The 15857-nt window shown below is 50.5% G+C and overlaps 9 protein-coding genes across 9 annotated transcripts; 4 read left to right on the top strand and 5 right to left on the bottom strand.

The window, feature by feature from the left end:
* Window positions 1-104: 104 nt before the first annotated feature.
* On the top strand, window positions 105-992 carry N7506_004909 (zinc finger protein; the record flags this gene model as incomplete). The annotated part of the gene is made up of 1 exon (XM_056954203.1): window positions 105-992. One exon carries the CDS (start codon window positions 105-107, stop codon window positions 990-992), a length of 888 nt encoding a protein of 295 aa, XP_056813092.1.
* Window positions 993-1397: 405 nt separating this feature from the next.
* Window positions 1398-2292, bottom strand: N7506_004910 (uncharacterized protein; the record flags this gene model as incomplete). The annotated part of the gene is made up of 2 exons (XM_056954204.1): window positions 1398-2138; window positions 2212-2292. 2 exons carry the CDS (start codon window positions 2290-2292, stop codon window positions 1398-1400), a joined length of 822 nt encoding a protein of 273 aa, XP_056813093.1.
* Window positions 2293-2925: 633 nt separating this feature from the next.
* Window positions 2926-4011, top strand: N7506_004911 (uncharacterized protein; the record flags this gene model as incomplete). The annotated part of the gene is made up of 3 exons (XM_056954205.1): window positions 2926-3004; window positions 3128-3773; window positions 3843-4011. 3 exons carry the CDS (start codon window positions 2926-2928, stop codon window positions 4009-4011), a joined length of 894 nt encoding a protein of 297 aa, XP_056813094.1.
* A 243-nt stretch (window positions 4012-4254) lies between these two features.
* N7506_004912 (fumarylacetoacetate hydrolase family protein) lies at window positions 4255-5274 on the bottom strand (the record flags this gene model as incomplete). The annotated part of the gene is made up of 3 exons (XM_056954206.1): window positions 4255-4682; window positions 4772-4983; window positions 5081-5274. Coding segments are annotated over 3 exons (834 nt in total), but the record flags the coding sequence as incomplete, so codon positions are not given.
* A 1004-nt stretch (window positions 5275-6278) lies between these two features.
* tif1 (putative eukaryotic translation initiation factor 4) lies at window positions 6279-7768 on the bottom strand (the record flags this gene model as incomplete). The annotated part of the gene is made up of 4 exons (XM_056954207.1): window positions 6279-7291; window positions 7360-7428; window positions 7499-7573; window positions 7735-7768. 4 exons carry the CDS (start codon window positions 7766-7768, stop codon window positions 6279-6281), a joined length of 1191 nt encoding a protein of 396 aa, XP_056813096.1.
* A 526-nt stretch (window positions 7769-8294) lies between these two features.
* Window positions 8295-9881, top strand: N7506_004914 (putative F-box and JmjC domain protein; the record flags this gene model as incomplete). Its single annotated transcript, XM_056954208.1, has 2 exons — window positions 8295-8575; window positions 8666-9881. The coding sequence occupies 2 exons, from the start codon at window positions 8295-8297 to the stop codon at window positions 9879-9881; spliced, it is 1497 nt and encodes a 498-aa protein (XP_056813097.1).
* Window positions 9882-10075: 194 nt separating this feature from the next.
* On the bottom strand, window positions 10076-10951 carry N7506_004915 (low-affinity Cu transporter; the record flags this gene model as incomplete). Its single annotated transcript, XM_056954209.1, has 4 exons — window positions 10076-10193; window positions 10252-10429; window positions 10582-10783; window positions 10853-10951. The coding sequence occupies 4 exons, from the start codon at window positions 10949-10951 to the stop codon at window positions 10076-10078; spliced, it is 597 nt and encodes a 198-aa protein (XP_056813098.1).
* A 309-nt stretch (window positions 10952-11260) lies between these two features.
* N7506_004916 (chromatin modification-related protein EAF6/MEAF6) lies at window positions 11261-12070 on the top strand (the record flags this gene model as incomplete). Its single annotated transcript, XM_056954210.1, has 4 exons — window positions 11261-11461; window positions 11570-11797; window positions 11867-11957; window positions 12018-12070. 4 exons carry the CDS (start codon window positions 11261-11263, stop codon window positions 12068-12070), a joined length of 573 nt encoding a protein of 190 aa, XP_056813099.1.
* A 356-nt stretch (window positions 12071-12426) lies between these two features.
* Window positions 12427-15755, bottom strand: ams1 (alpha-mannosidase; the record flags this gene model as incomplete). Its single annotated transcript, XM_056954211.1, has 2 exons — window positions 12427-13054; window positions 13105-15755. 2 exons carry the CDS (start codon window positions 15753-15755, stop codon window positions 12427-12429), a joined length of 3279 nt encoding a protein of 1092 aa, XP_056813100.1.
* Between the last annotated feature and the right edge of the window lie 102 nt (window positions 15756-15857).

The raw sequence follows: 15857 nt of genomic DNA on the forward strand, positions 1-15857 counted from the left end.
GTGCAGTAGATTACTAATGTCATGATTATGCTGTCTCTCCAAATTGTTCGTCGGGCCCTTTTCCTCTCAAACCATAAAGACACAGAGAATCTATGAACACCATTATGAAAGACACCAAAGAACACACCAAAGAAGAGGAGATCTTCACACTACGTAAGATTGGGCAAGGCTTTTGCGGCACAGTCTGGGCTGCACCAAGAGGGCCCGCACTCAAGAGGGAAGATGGTGGGCCTGCCCGATCTTTGAGAAATGACTTTGAGATGCACCAACGAGTGCTTCAAAGCTTTCAAGAACCAATCCTATTACGCCCTCGAATCCAAATCCCAGCCTGCTATGATTTCATCAAGTCAAGCGATCACACATGGTGGTCAGAGAACCAGCGAAGATTCCCACCAGGGTATACGCCATGCAATGTCATTCTCTCTCAACGCATCCCGCCCTTTCCTGAAACCACCAGACGACTGCTCATTGGCAGCTACTGCCCCCAAAAAATAAAATCACAAATACTCAACAGCGAGCCTGACAAGGACTGCCTCATCAGGCCATACCTCGGCCGAAGACGCACACAAAGGGATAATAGTACATCGCGTTTCACCGCATTTTCTCTGCGGAATTTCCCACTTCATCTGGATCAAATGGAGTTACTCGGAATTACCCCCAGAGAAATAAATCAGTACGCAGAGGTGATGGCCGAAACTCTCGCGACGATGCACTGGGTCGGCGAAATTGATGGAAGGGACATCGAGTTTGTTCTTGCGCCTTCGAGCGAGAATGGCTTCAAAATGAACACCACTGTCTTTGGAGAGCATTCAATATGGGTGCTAGACTTTGATTGTTGCAGGAGTATGGAAATGAGCGAAGATGGAGTGGCGCAAGCTGTCAATGCATTTTGGCGCCATGATCCCTACTATCCCCGGCCTGGAAAGGATCCTTTACTCCGGGGTGCGTTTCGAGAACGCTACATCCAGGCCAGTGAGGGCTTGCGGCAATGAGTCAAAAGAATCTCGAACACGACATAGCCTGGCGAGATATTTTATCGATTTGGTGGAAAAGGAGGGAAAGACAAGAAAGGAAAGGGACAGTCCATCATGCGGTTCTAATTAATAAAATGCATATTTTTACAAGTTCTTGATGATCTACTTACAGCTGACAGAGCTTTTCAGGCTATTATAAAGCAAGCCCCTGACCCCTATCACTTAAATAGCTGCACTGGAACCTTGAAAATGTCTTTAGATATTCTATCGTTTATTACCTGTTGCAGTCATAGATATTAACAGCTAAGCCTTTCTTCGCCTTCAATCTCTGGAGCTAGTCCACTCGATCACTGACTCATAGATTGTGAAGCTGAGAGCCCCAGATACCTGCAATTGTTATATTAGCCGTGCATCTTGGTTTCACTAGGTCAAAGGGTTACAAACACTTAGCCGGACCAGTCGAGGGGTTGTACCTCGCCATAAGGCAGTAGCACCCTCCTGAGAAATGATAGACCTCACACAATCCAACGAGCCTCTATACCGCTGATGTCCATCAACAGCTTGTAGCCTTGTCTTGATGGAATCAAAGGGCATCGTTGAATAAACAGTCACGACGCCTGCCATTGCGCCAGCAACAACAGTATTTACCGACTTTTGCGATGTCACCTTCTCCATCTGATTCAAAAGCATATTGTAGCTCGTAAACCTCACCATCGCATTGGCAGACTGCTTTAGAGTCACAGGAATCACTCCGCGGTATATACCCGCCAACCCGTCTTGCTTTAAGATTGAAACGATACCATGGGCCGTGGACTTGTACAATCTTGGTCCTGCTCGATCATCAATCATTTTGGTTTTGATCGTCTCGCCTGGTGTAACGACTGCCACTGCTTCGGCTACCCCGGCCATCAGACCTGCGCACATATTGCCCAGTGGTGTCGTCTTCCCAGATGTGTCCACGGGCATGAGTTTGCGGGCGCTGTCGAAAGTGAAGAAGCGGATAGCGGATTTGGATGCATTTGAGATGCAATAGGCACCGCTTCCAGTGTATAAGACTCGAATGCCATGCTCGGTGATGGTCGACGTCAGAAGCTTGATTGCAGAGGGCCTTTGGGCGCTGCCTTTGAAAAGTTGTTGGCGAGTTTTGAGATATTCGGTTGGATACTAGTGGCAAACGACTTGTATCAGTCCTCTGGGCTCTCAATCGAGCGGATCGGGGTATTTAGTGCCATCATACCGTGATCATGCTCTCACATCCGCCTCCTGCGGCTCCTGCAAGTATCGACTGCCATGGTGATACTTGCTTTTTTGCAGTCATGGTGTGAAGAGGTTGTACAGTATAAGTTGTGAAGAAGGCTATGTTCACTACATCAATTGTATTTCTTTGATACAAGTACTCCGTATCAATGACCATATTGATTCTACATAGCCCGGTGATTTTCCGAAGCCGCAACCAACCTCCGGTCCGGGGTGCGAGCTGCGATATACGGAGAGCCGGAGGCAAGCGAGAATGGCGACTCTCTAGGTTTGAACAAATGTACACGAATCATTGCAAGTCTCACACTCGCCGATCTCGACGAATCGCGGGTTTTCGAAATTCAAAGCAGTTTCCGGGTTGGTTGTCTCCACGTCGGAGCAACCCCTTCGCCTCTTTCTTTGCGCGCCCCCACACTTCGGAGCGCTCCAGCGTGGAGCCCTGAACATCAACCCGGCATGGTCAGTTCACAGATTGTTGAACTTGACACTTCTCAAGACCGACGTCTTTCGACTGGACTTAGTCACATTTAGTATTTTTCAATAAACCAAGACTGTTTATTTTAGACTCCTCGAGCCCCAACTGGCAGCGCTCCATCAAATCGCCAGGTTACACCTACTTGCTTTATTTGATAAAAGCTACCTTTTCTTTTATTTTCTCTTTTCTCTTTTCTCTTCCTCCGGTGAATTGTTCGCAATGATCACAGAAAGTAGCACCTCACTGTTGCAGTTATTTCCCAATGGCGGATGGGATGTTCATCATCATATATTTGAACGTAAGCCATGAACTACACAGGTCCAATGGACAAGGTCGAGATAGAACACCACTAACCTGCCACCGAGACTTCTAGCTGAGCGTTTCCCATATTCTCCAGACCGGCATCTAACCCCACCACCAGCGACAATAAAACGCTACAATGACTTCAAACGCCAGATTGGAATTACCAATTCTGTCCTAACCCATGGCCTTTCCTATGGCTCCGACTGCAGCTGCCTGACTACCTTCACAACAGACTTGGGTTCAGAAATCACTAGGGCAATCGGCGTCATTGATCCAGAGAGTGTCACTCCATCCCAGCTTACAGAGATGCACAACGCAGGCGTTCGTGGTATCCGAGTCAATCTCTATCACTACAAAGCGATGCACGATCTGGAGCTGCAAAAGGTTGCTCTACGAGCCCATGCAAATGCACTGGAAAGCCGCGCAGGGTGGAGCATGGCTTTCACACATGTTCACCCGGAATTCTGGCCTGAACTCAAGCCTGTTATCGTGAATGACATTGTTTCCAAAGGTGTTCGGCTCGTTACTGATCACTTCGCTTTGCTGAAGGGAGCAAGTATGCTACCCGCTGAGTGTCAGGGAGATATCACCAAGCAGGAGGGATTCCAGGCTTTGATTGAGCTTATTCGAGATGGTCATCTATTTGTCAAGATCAGCGCGCCGTATCGGGTGAGCAAGCAGGCCCCAGACTTTGCGGATTTGAAGCCCCTTGTTCGGGCTTTCTTCGATGCCAACCCACGACAAGTTCTCTGGGGAAGTGATTGGTAGGTCTTATGCGGTCATATTTGTTGAACCAAAGTGTTGGACAAGAAAGTTGACTTCGGTAATTCTAGGCCTCATACACCTCTGATGAAGGTGCGAACAAGGGAAGAAGCCCTCAAAGATACGCCATATCTCGAGGTGGATGATCTGGCTTGGTTGAAGAGTTTGCGGGCGTGGTTGTCCGATGAGGAATGGCACTCTCTGATGGTGCTGAATCCCCGCCGCTTGTATGATTGGTAAATAGCATGAGATTTATAACCAGTTCATGATATATGTCTGTTAGACTGTTATTCCAAGTCTCATGGTCCTCAGATGGTTCCAGACACTGCTGCTGTACACATGGGAAAAGGCCAACACTACATAGTCACTTGTCCTGTGGGTAGTTCATCCAAATTTGGAATTACCGGAATCGTATAGAACATATACAAATCTAAACTCGTCTAACAGCACTTATTTACGCATATTAAAACCCGATGAGTCAATCTAGGTCTCCTTGAACTCATAACGACCCTCGCGGTCCTGCACCTCAACCTCGATTCTGCCTTCCTCAATCTCCTTTCCGTCAACCTCAATGGAAGCCCGCAGAACATCACCAGCCTTCACCTGGCCAACTCCCTTGGGTGTACCAGTAAGGACAAGATCACCCTTCTCCAGAGTCATGACGCGAGAGATCTGAGCCAGCTGCTGGGGGATCCGGTGGAGCATGAGGCTAGTCGAGTCAGCCTGGCGCTCGGTCTGGCCAACACTCAGGCGCAGGAATGCATCGTGCGGGTTGGGGATGCGGGACTTGGCGATCTCCTGGGAGATGGGGAGGAAAGTATCGAAGCCCTTAGCGATGGACCAGGGGAGACCCTTGTTCTTGGCCTCGTCTTGCACGTTGCGGGCTGTCATATCAATGGCGAGGATGTAGCCTATTGATCGTGGTGGGGTGATGGTTAGCGACTTGCTCTCTCGACTTCCCAGGCTCTTGGCCTCTGGACCTGGGGCTTGGATCACTTACTCTGAATAGCTTCCAGCGCACCCTTCTCATCATTGGGGTCGAGGTCGCGCAGGGTCTTGCCAATCACCAGACCCAATTCAACCTCATAGTGCAGGCTAACGCCCTTGGGGCGCAGGACAGGTCCAGAGCCGGGGGTAAGGATGGAGGAAGGAGGCTTGAGGAAGAAGAAGGGCTGCTTGGGAGCTGTGTTGTTTAACTCGGTTATGTGATCGCTGTACGCACACAGTCAGTAATTGTCGCCGAATTGCAGAGGGGAACACCACGCGCCGCAGTCGGAACTTCGATCGCGGAGCACAATCCATGACTTACGCATAGTTGCGGCCGATACACATGACCTTGCGGCAGTTGGCGCGGATGGAAGCCATTGTGAAGCTGTGCGATAGAATGTGAATAGCAATTGAGGGGATTGAGAAGGGAAGAGTCACAGTTGGGGCTAATCGGAGCGTCGGGTGTTCTCCGATCGCAATGCGGAGAACTGCCAGCGCGGATGTCTGCGCCGACCGCTTGTATATTTACCCCTAGTCACCGCTCTCTTGGTACTTTATCTAGTCGTGAAAGTAATGAGGAAATGGCATTAGCAAAGTATATAAATGCGTGCGTACCTACTACTAGATCTTGAAATTTCTATAGACATGCAATGCCCGGTACTCCGGACTACGTAGCGCGATGACACCTAGGAAGATCGGACTGACTAAATGATTATGTTTCATTGGCACAAACAAGCAATTCATCTCGTCTTGTGCCCAGGTGAGGCGATGCTTATTGGACTATCTCTTTAGGCACAATACATATGCCTTTACTATGCCGTTGGAATATCGGCTCGTTCGCCCGAGGCTCGGAAGACCATCCGAATCAATGGACTTCTCATCATGTCATCCTCTACCATCCTTGAAACACCTGGAACCTTGGAACTTGAGGGAAGACCTAGGTAGTAGTGAGCTCAGTTGTCCAAGGTGGACGGCAGACTCCGGAAGTTGGTGTACCACCTGGGTGTGTGCTCAGGGGCGAAAGTCGTTCAGAGGCACACTTATAAAAAAGGATGGTGCCGTCAGACCATCACCGACTATCAGATTTACAGGATCGATTTAAGGCACTTGATCTAATATAATCCAAGGACAACGCCCTCAGAAACAAGTCACATTTTGGCCCGGTCTATTGATTAAGTACGAGATAAGAGCAGCATCCCTAACCAAGAACCGCGAGCTAGATACAGACATTCGAGTAAACGGGAGGAAAATGCATGAAGAAATAAGAAAAAACGGCGGAGCAAGAGATAACGCAAACATATTTCTTCTCCGTTATTGCAAGACATAGAAACCATAGCAGCACGCCGGTGAACCCGGTCCAGGGCGTCGGCTAGTCGAATCAACGACCGGCCAACTCAATGTGCAGAGCACAGCCCCAGCCCTAAGCTCGCGGACTGCTGCAGGCGGAAACGCAGAAAGCCACTTTTTATTGCAGATTCTGCCATCGTAACCGCATCAAGACGTCAAAAAGGTTAGGGAATTTAAATGAGGTCAGCAACGTTCATGGGCATCTCCTCGACCTGGGTAGAGTAGAACTGCTCGATCTCACGGAGCATGCGGACATCGTCAGCGGTGACGAAGTTGATGGCAACACCCTTACGACCGAAACGACCACCACGACCGATACGGTGAATGTAGTTCTCGCGGTTGGCGGGGAGATCGTAGTTGATAACCAGGGAGACCTGCTGGACATCGATACCACGGGCAAGCAGATCGGTGGCGATCAGGACACGGGAAGAACCGGAACGGAACTCCTTCATGATAACATCACGCTGGCCCTGCTCCATGTCACCGTGCATGGCGGAGACGGTGAAGTCACGGGCAGTGAGCTTGTCGGTGAGCCAGTCGACCTTTCTGCGGGTGTTGCAGAAGATAACGGCCTGGGTGATGGTGACGGTCTCGTAGAGATCGGAGAGGGTGTCGAGCTTCCACTCCTCCTTCTCAACAGCGATGTAGAACTGCTTGATACCCTCAAGGGTAAGTTCCTGCTTCTTGACAAGGATACGGACGGGGTCACGCATGAACTTGGTGGTGACCTCGAGGACATCCTGGGGCATGGTAGCGGAGAGCAGGGTGACCTGGGTAGACTGGGGGAGGAGCTGGAAGATGTCGTAGATCTGCTCGGTGAAACCGCGGGACAGCATCTCATCGGCCTCGTCGAGAATGAAGAGCTTCATGGCGGTGGTGGAGAGAACACGGCGCTGGATCATGTCGTGGACACGGCCGGGGGTACCGACAACGACCTGGGGACCGGCACGGAGGGCGTTCATGTCCTCACGGACGTTGGTACCACCGATACAGGCGTGGCAGTCGAGGGACATGAAGTCACCAATGGCGACAACGACCTTCTGGATCTGCTGAGCCAGCTCACGGGTGGGAGCGAGGATAAGAGCCTGGCAGGCCTTGACCTCGGGGTCGATCTTCTGCAGAGCAGAGATGGAGAAGGTAGCGGTCTTACCGGTACCGGACTGGGCCTGAGCGATGACATCGTTACCTGGCTAGGAGGTTAGACGAACTGTCTTCCAAAAAAAAAAAAAAAAGAGATCAGATAGCGAAACTCACCCTTGATGATGGGCATGATGGCACGCTGCTGGATAGCGGAGGGACGCTCGAAACCGTAAGCGTAGACACCTGATATCGCTGTCAGTATTTTTTTTTCTCTCCCACGAACCCCGCCTGATAAGGCGAAAGGGTCACATACCGCGAAGCAGCTCGGGCTTCAGGTCCATGGAGTCGAAAGAGTCGGTGACCTCATCGTAGTTGGACTCGATCTGTCCTATTGAGTGAGAAAAAAAAATGTTAGCCTCAGATGTTTCTCAATATGGTGTGGTGTGCGGCAACGCCACTGCGACCAGAACAGAGATCACGGTCGCAGTGTCGCTGGGCGAGTATATTCACAGCAAACATGATCAAAAATAGGAAAGATCCAGTACATACCCTCGGGGACCTCCTCGAGACCCTTGTCAGCCATGTTGGCGGTTTGAAAGAGAGATCACACAGGCGTGTGATCGAGGTGGGGTTAGGAGGATTAGCGAACTGTGTGGAGTTCGCTGAATGGAAGAGTTGACTAGCACCACAAGACTCTTTGTAAAGAGTCTTTTTCTGGATACTAGGGAAGGTGGCAGATATGGATGTGAAAATTCACAAATGGGGTGGGAAGAAGAAGAGGAGGAAAGGGAAAAAAATCGAATGCCACACTGCGGCGCCATTTGCTGCGGCGGGTTTTTTTTTTACGGGTCAGCTGCCTCACCGCCTCCCCCTTTGGTCTTGCGGCCCAAGCGAGTTTACAGTTGAACAGTCGACGACGGGACTATCCTTTCTTTCTTGTTTTTACAGGAGTCCAGGAGTGAAGACAGTCACGGCATTATACTGCTCGCTGTCATTTCATCTGTTCGCTCACTTCAGTTTCCTCGGTTCCCATTGACTTGGTGAACCACCCGCCCCGACTAGCCTAATCAGCCCACTAAAATCCTTTTTGAAGCCCTAAGGCCCAGATCATGCCTGACATCACATCTTTGCCCATTCATCCCCAGGATGCAGACCCAACAAAAGAGGCAATTCCATCTCATCCCCTAGGTGTCAAGCCAAGCGGGAACGCTTTGTTGGCCACCTGGAGCCTTCGCAATGCTACTGGAACCTTTCAACATCTACCAGATGAGCTGATTCTAGTGTTGCTGGAATCTCTCGACGGGCCTAGTCTGCTCAGCTTTGGGCGAACGTGCAAGGCTTTTTATGCATTCACTCGCGCTGAAGAATTGTGGAAGGCGCTGTTTGTTCGGTAAGCCACGGCCCAGATCACAACATATAGTTCCAATGGCCCGAAGGGGTCAGAATACATAATGAAATGACATTTCCATGAATTCAAGAGGACTCGTACTAAGCTCCAATGCAGGAACCCAAGAGATGATTTTACCTGGCGTGGAACCTGGCGTTCGACATATCTGAACATCCCTGCCTCCAAAACCCCGGTAGTGGATTGCTCTCAGCTGTTCTCTGATTCTCTATACCGACCATTCAACTGCGCACATATCTCATTGAGCCCTTATGTTTTCAAAATTCCTGCACGGAACCAGATACCTCGACTTCCAGACCTATCACCCGAGGAGTTTCAAGCCAAATGGACCGACAAGCCTTTTATCTTGACTGAACCCGTTAAAGCCTGGCCAGCATACAAGAACTGGTCAGTCGGTTCATTGCTTGCAAAGTATGGTCCGACCAAGTTCCGTGCAGAAGCCGTGGATTGGGCAATGCGCACTTATGGCGACTACATGGCGGACAACTCCGATGAGAGCCCGCTCTACCTATTCGACCGTTCCTTCGTTTCCAAAATGGGGCTTTCAGTCGGATCTCCCGAGACTACACCAGATGCATCTTACTGGCCACCATCTTGCTTCGCCGAAGATTTCTTCTCCGTGCTCGGAGATGACCGCCCCGATCACCAATGGTTGATCATAGGACCCGAGAGGTCTGGCAGCAAATTTCATAAAGACCCAAATGCCACCAGCGCCTGGAATGCTGTGCTACGTGGGCCGAAGTATTGGATCATGTTTCCCTCTGGCACAAAACAGGCCCCTCCCCCGGGTGTGTTTGTGTCGGATGATCAGAGCGAAGTGACTTCACCACTGAGCATCGCCGAATGGCTACTAGGATTCCACGCCGAGGCACGGAGGACTCCGGGCTGCGTTGAAGGTATCTGTGGCGAGGGTGAGATTCTACACGTTCCCTCTGGGTGGTGGCATTTGGTGGTCAATCTTGAGCCGTCGATCGCTATCACGCAGAACTTCATTCCTCGGGGTCATTTAGGTGCTGCCTTGGATTTCCTGTCCAATAAGCCAGATCAAGTATCTGGGTTCAAAAAAAATGTGGTCAATCCACTTGATCGATTTGTGACCGGCATGCGCGAGTCTTATCCCGAGCTCTTGGAACAGGCCTGGCAGGAGCTACAGCAAAAGAATGATAGCAAGAAGCGCAAATGGGAGGATATCGTTCATGGCAAGACAGAGGACACGCCGGATGGACAAGAAACGGCAGGTGGGTTCAGTTTTGGATTCGGAGACGACGGGAGTGATATTGAAGTCCCATGAGCTATTTTGCAAACTGGACTATGATCACGCTACCGAAATTGCCAGTTGGATTTGTGCTTTGTCCCCAAGACATTCAATACCAACGACTAAATAACGACGATTACAAAGCTAAAGGAGGCCCGAATATGAGATGCAATTCCTTGCCCTTCTGACCTGCATCTCTGCAGATTCGTCAACGTCCATCAACATATCCCTCAGTGGCAGGCGATCGTCTTGCTTGCCGGAGTTCCCTCGGAGAAAGCAAGGTATCCGAAAAATGCACCCACTGCAACCGCAATCATGACAGGGCCGTTGTATGTCATGAAAAGAAGCCTATCAATAGCAAGTGAGCAAGCCAAGCACGCATACAGGATTGTCAACCAATACGCACATGATGAAGAAACTATAGAAGACCTGGATGGCATATAGAGCCGCCATAGTGACCTTGCCTTTGCGAGCCAGTGCCGCTTTGTTGTCCCTTCCTACAAGCAGTGGTGAGCCTTCGTCGTGAGTGTGATGGATGGCGTTGGCCAGGCCGCTCGCAATGATAGGGTCGGCGATCTCATTGTCTGCAGAGAGCCGAGGCATCAATGAGAAGCTTGCTCGACCAGATTAAAACACCTTCCCACCATGTTCTCCGCATCAAGCTGAGCACCCCAGAAGAGACAGGGAATGCGGCATCCTTGATGCGTACCCAAGCCACGAAACAAGGATCACTTACCACCTGTATTGACAGTGCCCACGAATGTACTTAAGCGCTGTGCGTGGGCAGCTTCGTACTTCCGGGTAATTGACCGAATTCCCTCGTAGCCTGCAGTAAGAATCACAATAGCCACGAGGGAAAAGAAGAAGGAAACAGGGCCGGTTATACGCCAGCTGCGAAAGATAATGCATAGGTTTTCTGAGGACCAGTTGAAAAGCATCTATAGTGCAGCGTATTATGATTAGTGATTGCCAAGCTACAGCAGGTCTGGGGACATATAATATCTCACATTCATACTGCACTTCCCTCCCATGTCCATGTCGCCGTGGTCCATACCACCATGGCCCATATCACCGTGGCCCATGGCCATATGCATCGAGTGATCCATGTTAGATAGCAGGGACGAGTCAAATATTAAATAACGCAAGGCGACGACACACTGAAGCTTCGATAGTCACCCAAATAATCTCGCAGGCTGTAAAGGGCGAGGTGATACGAAAGACAACAAACAGATGACGACAAAGAGGGGAATGCAAACACTGCAAACTTAGATAAGATCTGCCGGAACTCTTGATCTCCAAACGCGGTCGTTGATTCTACAGCTTCCACACCTCTCGCTCCTCATTCGTCCGGTTTGTATATGCGACCGACCATAAAACCGTGATTCCTCATACCATCAACCTCGAATACCTCCACAATGGCCGAAACCGCGCCTGCTCAACCAGCGCCACCAACAAATGGAGCAGCGGCACCCACACCCGGCACAGCAGCAGGAGCAGGGGCCCCGAATGCGCCCGCAGACCAGAATGCTACCAGTCGCGGGCTCCCATACTATGAGAAATTGCGCCGAGAACTCAGAGACACACTACAGAAAAAGCGCTTAATGGACAAGAGCATGGTGAGTCGCGTTACTGGGTTCGTTGCTAGTTTTCGTTCTACGCGCGAACACCAGAAGACCCTTCATCGACCTCCAATACTCTCGAATTGTAGCTAACCATATCCCCAGGCTCAACTCGAAGATCAAATTTTCCGCTTCGAACAATCCTACCTCGAAGAAACCACCGCCGGCAACATCATCAAGGGCTTCGACAACTACATCAAAGGCTCATCGAGCGGGTCCAGTCTTGGTGCTTCGGGGCTAGGACTTGGTGGAGGCGCTGCTGGATCAAGGCGAAAGGCTGCAGTCACAGAATCAGACCGGGTTTTCTCGCGGAGCTCGGCAAGTTTCATGATGGTATGTATGAAGGAAACCTAAGACCGCTCATATGATGGATGATGGAGAATGATATTGATGACAATTCAGGACTCTCCTGGACCCTCTTCTGCTCAAACTACGCCCTCGCACGCAGCAACACCGGCATCCACACCAGGTGGAAATTTGTCAACGAAAAACGGTACGGATACCCCTTCCCGCATACGCTCTAGCCATTGAACAAAATGCTGACTGGTTTTAGACGATGACAAGCCTCCTGTTAAGCGTTTGAAGATCAGCTATGGAAGAGATTGAGCCTTTTTCGGGTTTCTGGCTCGTTGCCGAGCCGTTGCGCATTTAATTTACTCTTGTGGAGTCTGGAGTTGGTTTCTCGATCTTTACATTTGGTTCACGGAAGAGCCACGGGCGTCGCGGGAAATGAAGCGGGAAGCTGAGGTTTCTCCTGATGAGATATCATGTACATCACGATTTGAACAGATTACAGCAATTGGCGCATATCACACATTCCAATTGATTTACGGAACGACTACTAGGTTTGGATCATCGCGAATGGCTCTGATATTGACTAGTTTCATATGTTTCTGTGTTAATAAGAGATAAGGTAAAAGAATTATACGAAAGCTGAAATCGAAACCATGCATCAACGGCGTTCACAGTTGGAGTCGGAAGGTCGCAACCTCGAAAGCCCTCAACTCAATCTTGATGGACGAACCACCGTTGACAGTCTTGATATCCAAACCAGGGTGCTCATCATCCTCAAGGATGTTACACTTGAAAGCTTTCTTGACCGGCAGCGTGGTTTCGATAGATCCACGAGCTTTGCCACCTAGCGACTCGTAGGCTCGAAGAATCACGCTCTTGCCAGGACGAGTGGGAACCCCATCATAAGACACATCGGCATCATCCTCGCCACGCTTGATTACATCGAGAATCAACGAGGGCGCGCCATGAATAGCCAAAGACTTAAACAGAGCGTTGGCAGCCAATACATTAGGACCGGCAGGCTCAACGACGAGGGGGTTATTGAAGTTGAATCCGGCGCGGACCGTCCGGTCATCAAGAGCGCCGGCGTGAGGCAGAATGGCATAGCGGATCTTGTGGCGGCCCATGTCAGCGTGTGCATCGGGAGCCTTCGGGGCGCGAAGCAACGAGAGACGCATGAGGTTGCCGCATGTCGCAAAGCCGTACTTGGAGTCGTTGAGAATTGAGACTCCGTATCCATTCTCAGAGAGATCTGCCCATTTGTGGCAGCAGACTTCGAACTTGGCCATGTCCCAGCTGTGAGTGCGTCAGTACTGTATGTCAGTTTGAAGATCCGGGGCACATACCTTGTGTTATAGTGGGTTGGACGCTTGATGATACCGTACTGTGTCTCGTAGGAGGCCTCGGTGTTGACGATATCGACAGGGAATTCCACCTTGAGGAACTTCATAGTCTCCTGCCATTCAACCTCGCTCTCCAGCTCGACGTAAGATGGCTCATCGGAAACAGATGCGGATAGGCTGATTGTGGTTTTGATCCAGCTCTTGTCGCTGATCTTTGTCAAGGTCTCAACGCTGGCACGGTGAGGATCGTTTTCAACAATCGTCGTCTTGCCGCCGTGAAGTTCCTTTCGTGATTCAAGGTGGAATACTTCGACATCCCATGCTTGCCAGTAAAGAGGTTTGTCATCGAAGATAACCAGCTGTCCGGCTTTCTGATCCTTCGCAACGACCTCTCTATCGGCATCAACATCATACAGAGAGGTTATTACGCCATTCTCGACATTTATCTTGAGCTTGCCGTTCTCCAGACGGAAGACACCAGGTTTCACCTCGTTGACTGATACACTGGCTTGATGTTTCGCGTTGAAGTCAATCCGACCCAACGGCATCAAACCAGTTGCTCCATTGACCATGGCATAGTTGCTTTCTCCTGATTTAGTGATTGTTTCAGGGATGCGAACAATCTCTGACCGGGACCATGGCAAAGTGTTGAGGGTGGCCATGCCGCCGCCTCGGCCTGTGATGCCTAAAGCCTCCAGAGCGTCTTTGCGCAGCTTGGTTCCAATCTCAAAGATTTCAGCATAAAGCTTGTCAGAGTCGTCATAGCACATCTCAATGGAGCTCCCAGGCAAGCAATCATGGAACTGGCAAAGCAGGGTCCCTTCCCACATTTGATCAATCTCCTTCTTGGGATATTTATATCCACCGGCAGTGGGATGAACAGTAGCGAGGGTAGCAAGAAGCTCGATTTCGCGCAAAAAGAACTCGACCTTGCGGTTGTTTCGCTTATTGTTTGCCTGGGTTGTGTATGTACCTCGATGCAGCTCGAAGTAAAGCTCGCCGTACCAGGTAGCGAAATCGGTACCGGAGGTCGCCTTAGCCTCGAGCTTTGCGAAAAAGTCGTCAACCGACTCGCCCATCTTCACTCGCGGAAGTGAGCCAACCTGGTCACTTAAGCCACGGCAACGTCGGAGTTTCTCAAGGTGTCCGAAGGTTGGGCCACCACCTCCATCTCCCTTTCCGAAGACCAGCAAGGACGACTTTTCTGTATCCAGCGACTTGTGCTGAGTGACACTGCGCTTGACATCCCCGAAGTGAGCTTCGGCGGTATAGGTTTCTGAGGGAGCCATGTGGCACAATACTTGGCTTCCGTCAAGTGCTACCCATTGGAAAGTAGTATGCGGGAAATTGTTGATGTTGTTCCAGCTGAGCTTTTGAGTAAAGAAGCGCGGCATACCAGCGAGACGGGATATCTGTGGGATTTGGGTGGAATAACCAAAGGTGTCAGGCAACCAGAAAGTAGTGCAGCGCTTGCCGAAGTTGGCCTCGAAGAATCGCTGTCCATACAAGAACTGCCTGACAAGTGACTCGCCACTCGGCATGTTCGTATCGTGCTCAACCCAGCTTCCGCCGATCGGCTGGAAGTTGCCTTTCTTTACCCAACGCTTCACGCGATCGAAAACAGATGGGTAGTACTGCTTCAGCCATTTGAACTGTTGAGCCTGGGAGCACGCAAACCGATGCTCAGGGTAACGCTCCATCAAATCACATTGATTTGACCAGGATCGTGCTACCTTTCGCTTTGTCTCGGCCCAGGGCCATAGCCAGCAAGTATCTATGTGGCAATGACCGATGGCGTACACAATGGGCTGCGTGTCTGTATTATAGACATCTGCTGAGTCTACCTTGTCTCCAAGATATTTCTTTGCAAGCTTGCGTGCCTCGTTGATAGACTCGTTGCTTCCATTGCCAGCAATGAAGGCGTCGATCATTGAATTCGCCACAACATTGGCTTCGTGCGCCTCCCACGACTCGCCTGGGAATTCTCGTGCAGCATCCCCAATGATCCAGAAATCATAGAAGAGCGCTCGAGCAGCAAGATTCACAGCCGTGATACGTGCAGTACTAAGTGTGAAGTACTTGTCGGGGTTTGGCGGTTGAATGGAATCCCCACCAGGAGCATTGCCAAACATTCCATTGCAAGCCATTTCGATGTAAAATGTGTGCTCTTTGCCATCGAGCCATTCCTTGGGAAGAATAAACTCTGTACGTTCTCCACCGCCAGTCAGACCCTGAAGCGGCCGACCATCCTCCGTCCACACCAGCCCTTCATTGTTGGCATCCCAATGAAACTCCAAATGTTCTCGCTTCAGCATATCCTTAGGAACCGTGAGACGAATACGGAACCAATGTGTGGACCAACTGGGGCCGAATGAAGCTCCGATGTGGGTTGGTTTGAATTCCTGGGAGGTCGCATCTTCGAAGGTCGGTCTCTCCAAGTTCGGAACGGAATAAACAGAGAGCTTGACGTGGTCTTCGTCCGAGTTTGTGGCCTCCCAGTATTTGGAAATGAGGTTTTGGCCTTCGTACTGACCCTCTGATGTGAACTGCTTCAGGCGATCGGTGTAGAGTTTGTTAATTCGTTGGCCGACCGGGCGCTCCGCTAGCTGGGGTATAGCTGGCGGAGCGGGGCGAAATGGAACCTCCCCACCCATAGTTGGAGAATGATGTCTGAGACGTGAAATGAAAGATCGGGGACACGCCGTACAGATTTTTGAACAGAAAACTTAAGTGAGGTGCTGTAGAGGTGTCGAAGT

Source organism: Penicillium brevicompactum (genome assembly GCF_028827555.1).
Source record: "Penicillium brevicompactum strain IBT 35665 chromosome Unknown utg000003l_segment0_segment0, whole genome shotgun sequence".
NCBI lineage: Eukaryota > Fungi > Ascomycota > Eurotiomycetes > Eurotiales > Aspergillaceae > Penicillium > Penicillium brevicompactum.